We start from the raw sequence: 11561 nt of genomic DNA, 5'->3' as shown, positions 1-11561 counted from the left end.
TCTGTTTACACTACCATTTTTGGTGAATGTTGCCTCGTCTCTAAAAAGAACAAACTTAAATGTGTATCTATTTGCTGTTGTGGCCATTGACAAAATTGTACTCTTCGTTCGAAATCATCCCCAACAAGTTCTTGATGAAATTTTATATGATATGGGTGCATGTTGTTTTTCTTGAGTATCTTTTGGATAGATCTATAACTTATGTAGATCTATAACTCTCTTGTAATAAATGAAGTAACTCTATAAATCTATAACTCTCTTGTAATATTTCGAAAACTTGTATGAGGATTTTCTGCGTAACAGCCAGTAAAACATTTAATTCATTTTCATCCGTAATAATGGTTTTTGTTTTTTCCTTTGGTTCATAATATAAAACCGAACCACTACGAATAAACCTGTTTAATAATGTGTCAAATGCTCTCTTATTTGGTTGTCGACGATGTGGATACGCTTATAAATTATTTTGGCAAATAATGAGATTTTGAAACACTCTCCTAAAATCCATATATAATATCTGTCATTTCTTCACCACTAAAATTCATTGTTAGGTAACAATTATAACAATATGGCAAACAATTATAATCACAAAATAACAAAAATAAAAACAAACAGATAATCAAAATCTTAAATCTGACAGTTCTTGTGTCAATTATTTCAAAGCTACCGTAAACAAGAACTTGTAGTTTTATAGTAGTAGAATTTATAGTTTCCATTTCTTCGCGGAAAATTAATATAATTTTATTGTATAGAATTTATCAGAAATTTCGAGAACAAATGAAATGCAGTCCAATTTTAATTATCACTAACAAATCCAAAGGTTTCTCCTATTAAGAGTAATTAATTATTGTAATAAACGCATCTATGAGTTATCAACAATAAAACTAAAATATCTCGAAAACTAATAACTTTAGGTATAGGGAATACTTAAAAGATATGTAAGTATACTGATAGAGCTTTTCGGTGATAATATAGGATACAGGGTGTTCCATTCAAAAATATGACGAAAATCTTTAATTTACAGTTTGACTTACCCTGTATACAATTCGTTTAGTTATAAAAAACGTGGGCATTGTTGCAAAAATACTTTAATATTGGCAGTCAAAAGCAGTAAAAAAATAAGTTAATATTACACCGTTAGAAATATACAGGGCGATCAAACCAGTACGATTTTTTAATAAAAATGCTCATAACTTTGAAACGCTCGGTACAACCCTAGACAAGTGTCATATTTTTTTGATCAGAAACATGTAGAGAAACCAGCTGTAGCGAAACCAAACTTTGGTTTGGCACCGTGTTATGGAGAACCCTGTATATTTCTGACTAATTTTAAAATGTGTACATTAAAGGTAGTGCGGCCGATATGTGAAACAATTGCACATTTAATGATACAAGCATATAATTTGCACCACATATACTACACATATAAAGGTTCAAATTTAGATATGAGGCCATCTCAGATTTTGTCTTTTACAAAAATGGCGGGCGTTCAAAATGGCGGCTATACTTATGTGTTTAATAGTACCATAACTTTTGAACGAAAAGTCCGATTTCAACCAAATTTGGTATATAGGTTTTCTTTTTGATTTACAAGAGGGATATGGTGAACCGAAAGAATCGGTTTACCAGAAGTTGTGTTTTTACTGGTTGTTTATGTAAAAATATGTTTTTTTTTCAATTTTTTCCCTCTGTATATATTAATTTTTCAAAAAGGTAATACCGCAATTGAAAAGAGCGTAAAAATATTTTGTAGAAAATATTTTGAACTTTTTAGTTATGTTAATTATCATTTAATAAATGCATAACGTATCATCACAAGTACCTATGTGTGGCAAATTCGTGCAAACATTATAAGAATTATTGTGCATTTAATGGTAGAAGCATATAATTTGGACCACATATACTACACACATCAAGGTTCAAATTTAGATATAAGGCCATCTCAGATTTTACCTTTTACAAAAATGGCGGGCATGCAAAATGGCGACTATACATATGTGACTTATAGCACGATAACTTTTGAACGAAAAGTCCGATTTCAACCAAATTTGTTATATAGATTCTTATTTTGATGTGTTAGACCAAGGTCCTGAACCGGAAGAATCGATTTACCAGAAGTCGTGTTTTTCCTGATTTTTATGTAAAAACATGTTGTTTTTTTACCAATTCTTTCACCCTGTATATATTAATTTTTCAAAAAGTTAATACCGACGTTGAAAAGAGCGTAAAAATATTTTCTAGGAAATATTTTGAACTCTTTAGTTTTATTAATTACCAATTAATAAATGCATAACGTATCTTAACATGTACCTATGAACCTATGTGCGGCGCATTCGTGCAAATAATATAAGAATTATTGTACATTTAATGGTAAAAGCATATAGTTTGGACCACACACACTACACATACAAAGATTCAAATTTAGATATGAAGCCATCTCAGATTTCGTCTTTTACAAAAATGGCAGGCATTCAAAATGAATCTATCGCACATAGGTACATGTGAAGATACGTTATGCATTTATTAAATGGTAATTAACATAACTAAAAAGTTCAAAATCTTTCCTAAAAAATATTTTTACACTATTTTCAATGGCGGTATTACCTTTTTGAAAAATTAATATATACAGGGTGAAAGAATTGAAAAAACAACAACATATTTTTACATAAAAAACAGTAAAAACACAACTTTTGGTAAACCGATTCTTCCGGTTCAAGACCTCGATCTTATTCATCAAAAAAAGAAACTTGATACCAAATTTGGCTAAAATCGGACTTTTCGGTAAAAAGTTATCGTGCTATAAGTCACATATGTATAGCCGCCATTTTGAATGCTCGCCATTTTTGTAAAAGGCAAAATCTGAGATGGCCTCATATCTATATTTGAACTTTTGTATGTGTAGTATATGTTGTCCAAATTATACGACTCTACCATTAAATGTACAATAATTCTTATAATATTTGCACGAATCTGCCACATATAGGTACATGTGAAGATACGTTATGCATTTATTAAATGGTAATTATAATTAACATAACTACAAAGTTCAAAATATTTCCTAAAACATATTCTTACGCTCTTTTCAATAGTGGTATTACCATTTTGAAAAATTAATATATACAGCGTGTCTACTTAAGTTGGAAACATATGGGAAACTTTTTTGTTATTCATTTTACGAAAAAAAGTTATTCTTCATAAAAAGTTCTGCATGCTCTAAAACCTAAGATTCAATCATCATATATCAAATTTTGTCAATATTATACGAGGTATGTCAAAAAATATGAACTTTGTTCAAGAGTAAAGTACCTTTATTTCTCTCAATATCGAAAATTGTTATTATGAAAAGTTGTTTGGAAATAAAAACTAAGATCAAATATGCAACAACATGCTTCTAATTTGAAAAAAATATTTTCCAATTTTTTCTCAAATTTATTGAACTAACTTCGTTTTTATTTATTACACATACGATAACTCTTTTATTATTACTTTTACGAAAAAAAGGTATTCTTTATAAAAAGCTCTGTATGTCCTAAGACCGAAGATGCAACCATCAGATATCACATTTTTATACGAGGTATGTCAAAAAATATGAATTTCACTCAAGAGTAAAGTACCTTTATTTTTCACAATATTGAAAACGGATATTAAAAAAGTTGTTTAGAATTAAAAACTATGTTTCAATATGCAATTACATCCTTCTAATTGAAATATTCTGAAATATAAAGGTACTATAATCTTGAGCGAATTTCATATTTTTTGACACACCTCGTATAAAATTAATAAAAGTTGATATATCATGGTTGTGTCTTAGATTTTAGACCATGCAAAGCTTTTTATGAAAAATAACTTTTTTTCGTAAAAGGAATAATAAACGAGTTATCATATTTGAAAATTAAAAACAATGTTGGGTATCCATAAATTTGAGAAAAAAATTTTTTTTAATTAGAAGCATGTAATTGCATATTTGATCTTAGTTTTTAATTCCAAACAACTTTCTTTTATGAGAATTTTCGATATTGAGAGAAATAAAGGTACTTTACCCTTGACCGAAATTCATATTTTTTGACATACCTCGTATAATATTGAGAAAATTTGATATCGGATGATTTAATCTTAGGTTTTGGGGCATGCAGAACTTTTTATAAAGAATAACTTTTTTTCGTAAAATTAATAATAAAAAAGTTTCCCATATGTTTCCAACTTAAGTAGACACGCTTTCCAAGTATAGGGTGAAAAAATTGAAAATAAATTATTTACATAGTATAAAATAGTTTTACATAAAAAACCAGGAAAAACAAAACTTCTGGTAAAACGATTCTTCCAGTTTATGGCATAGATCTTGTTAATCATAAAACGAACCTACGTACCAAATTTGGTTGAAATCGGACTTTTCATTCAAAAGATATCGTGCTATTAGTCATATATGTATAGTCGCCCATTTTGAATGACCGCCATTTTTGTAAAAGGCAAAATCTGAAATGGGCTCATATCTAAATTTGAACCTTTATTTGTGCAGTATATGTGGACCAAATTATAGGCTTGTGTCATTAAATGTGCAATTCTTATAATATATTGCACGAATCTGCCGCACTAAGGGCCGGTTGTTCGAACGCTAATCAACAATGATCACTATCAAATATTTAATTACTGTCACCAAAACTGTCAAAGTCAACTTTTTTTGGGTTGCTGAAAACATAATTGCTTATAATTATGAGATTAGTTAATCAATTAACATAACAATTATTAACATAATTGATTTAGTAATTTCATAATTTTAATCAATTATGTTTTCAGCAACCCAAACAACAGTAATTAAATATTTGATAATGATCATTGTTGATTAGCGTTCGAACAACCGGCCCTAAGGTGTCTATAACTTTTATTAACAACTTTTTTTCATAATATTGTATAATAATAGATATATTGAACTTGATCACAGAAATTGATCACCCTGTAGATTCGAGAAAGTTGAGAGGTTCGAATATCTAAGACCAATTATAACACGAAAACCAAATATAGAAGAAGAAATCGAACATGGACTAATGAAAGCAAACGAGTGTGTTTATGCATTTAATAGGTCATTTATGCCTGGTTGCAACTACAGATCCTAAGCTCCAATTAAGAACAGCTCAGCTTATACTTTAATGCTGGGGCCACACTAGCGTCTCATACCATTAATTAAGTATCGCATTATTTGCATTAGAGATATGTCAAATAATACGATCATTAACTGCATTAGACGCTAGTGTGGCACCAGGCAGCGTAAGGATTTACATTTATCAAAAATGAATAATCATTTTAAATTTCGTTGCAAAACGAAAATACAGCCGCATCCTATTCTAGTCCAATCAGAGAGTGCAGCAGGCACCTCTACCGGTTTCGAAACCCCGGCGTACAGTCACGGATTGCAACGAACGAAATGGCATAGATGTTCTAGCGGCAACTGCTAGCAAAAGACCTTAGATTAATGAAAACACCGAGATGTAACATGGTTCATTGCGCAGCCTGCCAAATTCTTCTTTATCCCTACCTACGCCATTCCACCAATTGGAGTGGACATTAGCATCGTATCGTGACGAGAACCGCCGATAATGTTCGAAGCTCATATTTTGTTTCGTGCCGTTGAAGGTTAACGCAAGCAATTAAATTGTGAATATCAAAATAGTTTCTGTTTTTGTTTTGTGATTTTAGTGTCAAAATGAGTCGATGTATTGTAAAACAATGTGTATACAACAAATCTAAAGTATGCCGACGTGATAAAAGAAGTATTCATTTGTTTACGTAAGTATTGAACAGTATTTAAATTCAAATGCCGCGCCGGTTTGTTTACATTCGACACCAGGGCCAGGTTGGTATTAGGCCCGATTGTTTGTAATTGTAAAAAGTACCGAGTTACTTATTTTAGCATTGTATTGCTTTGTTTATTTTTTTATATATTATGTATATGCTCAAGATGTCGTAGTCTGTTAGTTGTTTATTCTAAATATATATTAATGCAATGTAATATAACTTAAAAAATATTACAAAAATTTAGACACCATATTTCATCAAACTTCTCACATAATCATTATACAGGGTGATAAAGTAAATAAAGCATGTAAACATAAGTTAGTCATTATTACTGATTAATACAGTCACTTTTGATACATTACTTTAATTTGATGGTGTATAATCAAGAGTGTGTGATATTATGGATATGTAGATTATGGAGTTGACTTACAAACGGATTGTCATTCAATTGCCAAGGAAGCAATAGTATTTATGTTAGTATGTATTAATAGCTCTTGGAAACTTCCCGTAGGGTATTTTTTAATTGATTTATTAACTGGCAAACAAAAACAAAATTTAATATTACAATGCTTAAATTTGGTAAATCAATCTGGTGTAGAAGTGATATCACTGATATCAGTAACTTTTGATGGTGCATAAAATAATGTGACAATGGTAAAGGAGTTAGGGTGTAGTTTTCAATTAAATTCATTAAAATCTACATTTACTTTACAAAATTCAAATAAAGAAAATGCAGTTCTGTTCGACCCGTGTCATATGATAAAATTATTAAGAAACACACTAGGAGATAACCTAATTTTAGTTGATGATAATGGTGAAACTGTAGAGTGGAAATATATTAAGGAATTAAATAAACTCCAAGCGGAAGAGGGGGTTCATTTACGAAATAAACTTAAAAAATCTCATATTAATTATAAAAAACAAAAAATGAAAGTAAGGTTGGCAACACAATTATTTAGTAACTCTGTGGCACATGCTATTGAATATTCAACACAAGTTTTACAGTTACAACAATTTAGTAACTCTGCTGCTACGGTCAATTTTATTCGTATCTTAAATAATTTGTTTGATGTTTTTAATTCTAGAAATATGTCACAAAAAGATTATAAAAAGCCTTTAAATACAGAGAATTATATCAAAATAATGACTTTTTAACCGAAACTGCTGAATATTTAAAATCATTAACTTTAGTTAACGGGGTAAAGCTTTGCGAAAGCAAGAGAAAAATGGGAGTTTTGGGATTTCTATTTTGTATTAATAGTCTTCAACATTTGTACAAACAATTAGTGGAAACAAATTTATTAGTGTATATTCCAACCTATAAATTAAGTCAAGATCAGAACTTTTTTTGGGTTAATTAGATCAATGGGGGGTTATAACAATAATCCAACTGCTAAACAGTTTAAGGCAGCTTATAAAAAAATGTTAAAACATTTAGAACTAAGGGATAGTTTTAAAGGAAATTGTATTCCTTTAGAACTGATTACAGTTATGGCTCCTGAAAAAATAATTAATAAGTCTTGTGGCAGAGAACGAATTGTTGAAGACGAATGTGTTGATGAAAACGATGACATATCCAATACGAATTTTATATCACTTCAATTAAGGAACTTATCATTTACACATTACAAGAGAGAAATTATTATATACATTTCAGGATATGTCGTTTATAAAATATCGAAAATTTTGAAATGTGAAGACTATGTAAACGCATTTATAGGAGACCGAGCAGACTTGTTGACATCATTCATCAACCAAAGAGATACATTAAATTTAACTTATCCATCCAACGATGTTGTTATTATTTGCTCTACTGCCGAAAAAGTGCTACAGTGCCACATAAACATTAATAAAAGTATTAATGTTAATATTGTTAATGTCCAAATATTAAAAGAATTAACAAAACAATTATTATTTAAGAACTTAAACAACCATTTCAAACATTATTCCTTTTAGAGTCACATTATTCCAATTTATTAAAATTAATAATTTTCACCTACATTAACGTCCGAATTCATCATTATAATAAAACAATTATAGATACTAGTAAAAGTAAAAGAATTTTTCATAATAAAATGACATTATTCTCTGGACAATGAAAATATTTTTTAGTTTTTGATCATTGATTATTTTTATTTTAAAACTTTATGTTGTTTTTTGTGATTAGTCAATACGATTAGTGTAATTAGTTAAATAAGTGTATATTAATTTGTGTTATTTTCGGAACTAATTCAATAAATATTATTAATTATTCTGAATCCAACTCTGTTTCATTTATGTAGAAGCTCCCCACCCCTGCAATTCTGTTTAGAAACAAGGCAACATTCGCGCAGCTATCTAAATAGGTTCATGTTACATCTCGGGCTTCTTAAATCTATGCAAAAGACTAAGTTTTCATTCTAATGGCACATAAAACAACATAATGTTACTCTACATCCCACCAGACTGAAAACAATGGGAACCTTCTCTGGTTACACCTCAGAGGCTTCTACAATTTGTAAGCCGTACGGATGCTGAGACTAAGGAAGATGAGGGAATTTTACAATTTATAATTCACGTCCCATCTGCTCAGCGCGGTAAAGTTCCAACGACAAAGGTTCCTTTCGTACTCAAATCAGAGTAAACATGTAAATCAAAAATGAATTGTTCCCATTGTTTTCAGTCTGGTGGGATGTAGAGTAACAATATGTTGTTTTATATGCCATTAGAGTGGAAACTTAGTCTTTTGCTAGCAGTTGCCGCTAGGCAGTGGCGTAGCGTGAGTGTCGGCTGCCCGGGGCGGAGGACAATTTTGCCGCCCTTTTATTTAGGTATTTTAATTTAATGTATACTATACATTATATACATTAATTATACAGAACTTTTCGGCAATAAGAGTCATCATTATTTTGCATTATACCTACAGGTTAGATTTTAAATAAAAAAAGGTTATCTAAGTTTTACAATCACGTTTAATAATTCTCTGTCAATATTATCTGAAAAGCATTTACTTTCTGAGCGCACAATTTTAAATCAAGTCCCCTTGTTTGTAAATATTTTTGTGCATCATTTACTTCATGTAGCACCGGTTGCTACGGGCCCAAAAAACAATGAAAATGACTGTATCGAAACTAGTAAAGCACCTGCATCTGTCCTAGTGTTTAAGCTTTCATCTGCCTCTGTCAGTTTTTCCAAAGTGACAAGAATGTCTTTGTAATGATACCATGTCACATTTACGGCATCGCCTCTTGCACTCCACCGCGTGTCTTGAGCCCTTTCTAAGAAGCTTCTGCCTGTAGCTGCTATCATAACTTCCCAACGATGTGCCGATGAGGAAAAAAAGAATAGCAACGTTCTAAAATGCCGAAAAAATTTACTGAATCTACCTCAACTGAGGCAGCGTGTAAACAAACTAGGTTTAAAATGATTTGAGCAACGTACGAATTCAGCTTTGGGGTTTATTTCTTGAATTCTTTGCTGAACTCCTGAATACTTTCCAGCCATAACAGCAGCATTATCATATGCATGGCCTCTACAGTTGCTTATATCTAGGCCATTAGCTTGAGTCTTGTCCAAAATCATCTTTGAAATTCCTTCAGAAGTTTTGTCTTTAGTTTCAATGAAATCTATAAAAGATTCCTCCATGAGAAAGATCTGGAGTGCTGTCGAATATAATTGAATAATACTTAGCCTTTTTTATTTGCCCGATGATACGTTGGCGAACATTATTTCGCAAAATGGCAATAAATTCGTTTTGTATTTGTGGTGACATATAAGTGATTGAAATTTTGCCCCACATTTTAGAACTTACAAGATGTTCAGGAAGTACAGGATCGTATTTTGCAATTAAATTAACCAATTCTAAAAAGTTTCCTCTATTCGTATTGGTGTCGTTTTCTAATAACGTATGGTCCTAAAGTTTTGGGAAAAATTTCACCTGGTCTGATTGAGAAGCAAAATGCATTTAACAAAGAAGGCCATGGAATTGAAATGTCATCAGTTATTGACATTTAATAAACAAAGCAGAATATTTTGGTTTGTGCTCTGCAAAATGTCTTATAAAATTGATATTCGTCAAGGTGTTTATAATATGGTTGGGCGAATGTCGAAACGAGATATTGAACCATATAAGAGAGGCAAGACTGATTGAAGCAGCTAAGAACAAAATTGGGGTCTCACAGCGAAAACTGGCCAGAAGATTTCATGTTGGAAAGACTACAGTATACAGGACCCTACCGAGTAACAATATTATCTACCGGAAAAGAAGGAAAGCTCCAAAATACACAGAGGATCAATAATTAGAGAGAATTCCGAGATGTTGCCGCGCGTTAAGGCGAGTACATTTCGTCAACAAGTTGATCGTGATGGACGATGGAAAATATTTTACTTTGTCCAACTCTGAGATGAAGGGTAACGATGGGTTTTACACGAACGATTACGAAAATGTACCTGATGAAATAAAATTCAAAAGTAAGAAAAAATTTGAGGACAAAATTTTGGTATGGTGTGCAATTTCTGAGGCTGGCTTTATCTCACAGCCCTACATTGGTGTTGTTCGAGGCGAAGCCTTAAACGCAAATATTTATATTCAAAGATGTCTCTCTAAATTGCTTCAGTTTGTGAACACACATCATGCAAATGATCAAATAGTCTTTTGGCCAGATCTTGCTTTATGTCATTACGCGAGGATCACAAGGGACTGGTACGAAACTAACAACATTACCTTTGTACCGAAAGCAGACAATCCCCCCAACCTACCTCAGGCTCGTCCAATTGAAGAGTTCTGGGCAATATTAAGTCGAAAAGTCTATAATAACGGATGGGAAGCACAAAATCAGGAACAGCTAAGACGCCGCATATATACAAAAATTAGAGAAATTGACGCCGAGGTCGTCCAAAGGATGATGCAACGTGTAAGGGGAATTATTAGGCAAATCAAAAATAATGGTCCCTTGTCTGTCATTTTAATTTTGATTTATAATAAGGATGTCCACGTAAAACCAAATTTTTGTGCACTTGACTCGTAACTTGAAATCATAGGATTTAATTTACACCAAGTATTAAATCCATCAGATGAGCAAAATTTAGATCCATTCGGTTTATTTACGTGTTCTCAAATAAATGACAACAAAAGCAAAATAATGATGCTTTAGATGGAGAATAAGCCATCCAAGTACGTAAAACTTTTTCGCCGTTAGTCAATGTACGGTAAAACCATTCCTTAGTAAGCCGTCTTGTCTCTCCTTTTGACTTTAAAGATTCCGTGCTTCTTTCAATCGGTCCGAATTTGTAGTTGCGATAAAAATATAAAATGGTTCAAATATTTACAAAATAGTTTTATTATTTATTATTAAATTTTGCCGCCCCCTAAAAAGTGCCGCCCGGGGCGAGCGGCCCCCACTACGCTACGCCACTGCGGCTAGGGCATCTATGCCATTTCGTTCGTTGCAATTCGTGACTGCACGCCGGGGTTTGTTTTGGTTGGATCGGAGAGAGCAGCATATGTGCCTCCTGATGAGAGACTAATAAGTTTTGAAACCGGTAGAGGTGCTTGCTGCACTCTCTGATTTAACTAGATTTTACTAGGCTGTATTTTCGTTTTGCAACGAAATTGAAAATGGTTATTCATTTTTGATTTACATGTTTACTCTGATTGAGGTACGAAGGGAACCATTTTCGTTGGAACTTTACCACGCTGAGCAGATGGGACGTGAATTAAAAATTGTAAAGTTCCCTCATCTTCCTTAGTCTCAGCATCCGTATGGCTTGCAAATTCTAGAAGCCTCGGAGGTGTA

At 31.8% G+C, this 11561-nt stretch overlaps 1 protein-coding gene across 1 annotated transcript; it reads left to right on the top strand.

Annotated features, from left to right (window-relative positions):
- The first annotated feature begins 10130 nt into the window (after positions 1–10130).
- On the top strand, positions 10131–10793 carry LOC126891656 (uncharacterized). Its single transcript, XM_050660882.1, has one exon. It carries the CDS (start codon positions 10131–10133, stop codon positions 10791–10793), a length of 663 nt encoding a protein of 220 aa, XP_050516839.1.
- The last annotated feature ends 768 nt before the right edge of the window (positions 10794–11561 follow it).

Source organism: Diabrotica virgifera, chromosome 9 (genome assembly GCF_917563875.1).
Source record: "Diabrotica virgifera virgifera chromosome 9, PGI_DIABVI_V3a".
NCBI lineage: Eukaryota > Metazoa > Arthropoda > Insecta > Coleoptera > Chrysomelidae > Diabrotica > Diabrotica virgifera.
This window is presented reverse-complemented; position numbering and strand designations above follow the sequence as displayed.

Excerpts from the sequence above, each read along its gene's own strand:
- LOC126891656 (XM_050660882.1), top strand. The coding sequence starts at position 10,131 with ATGGACGATGGAAAATATTTTACTTTGTCCAACTCTGAGATGAAGGGT.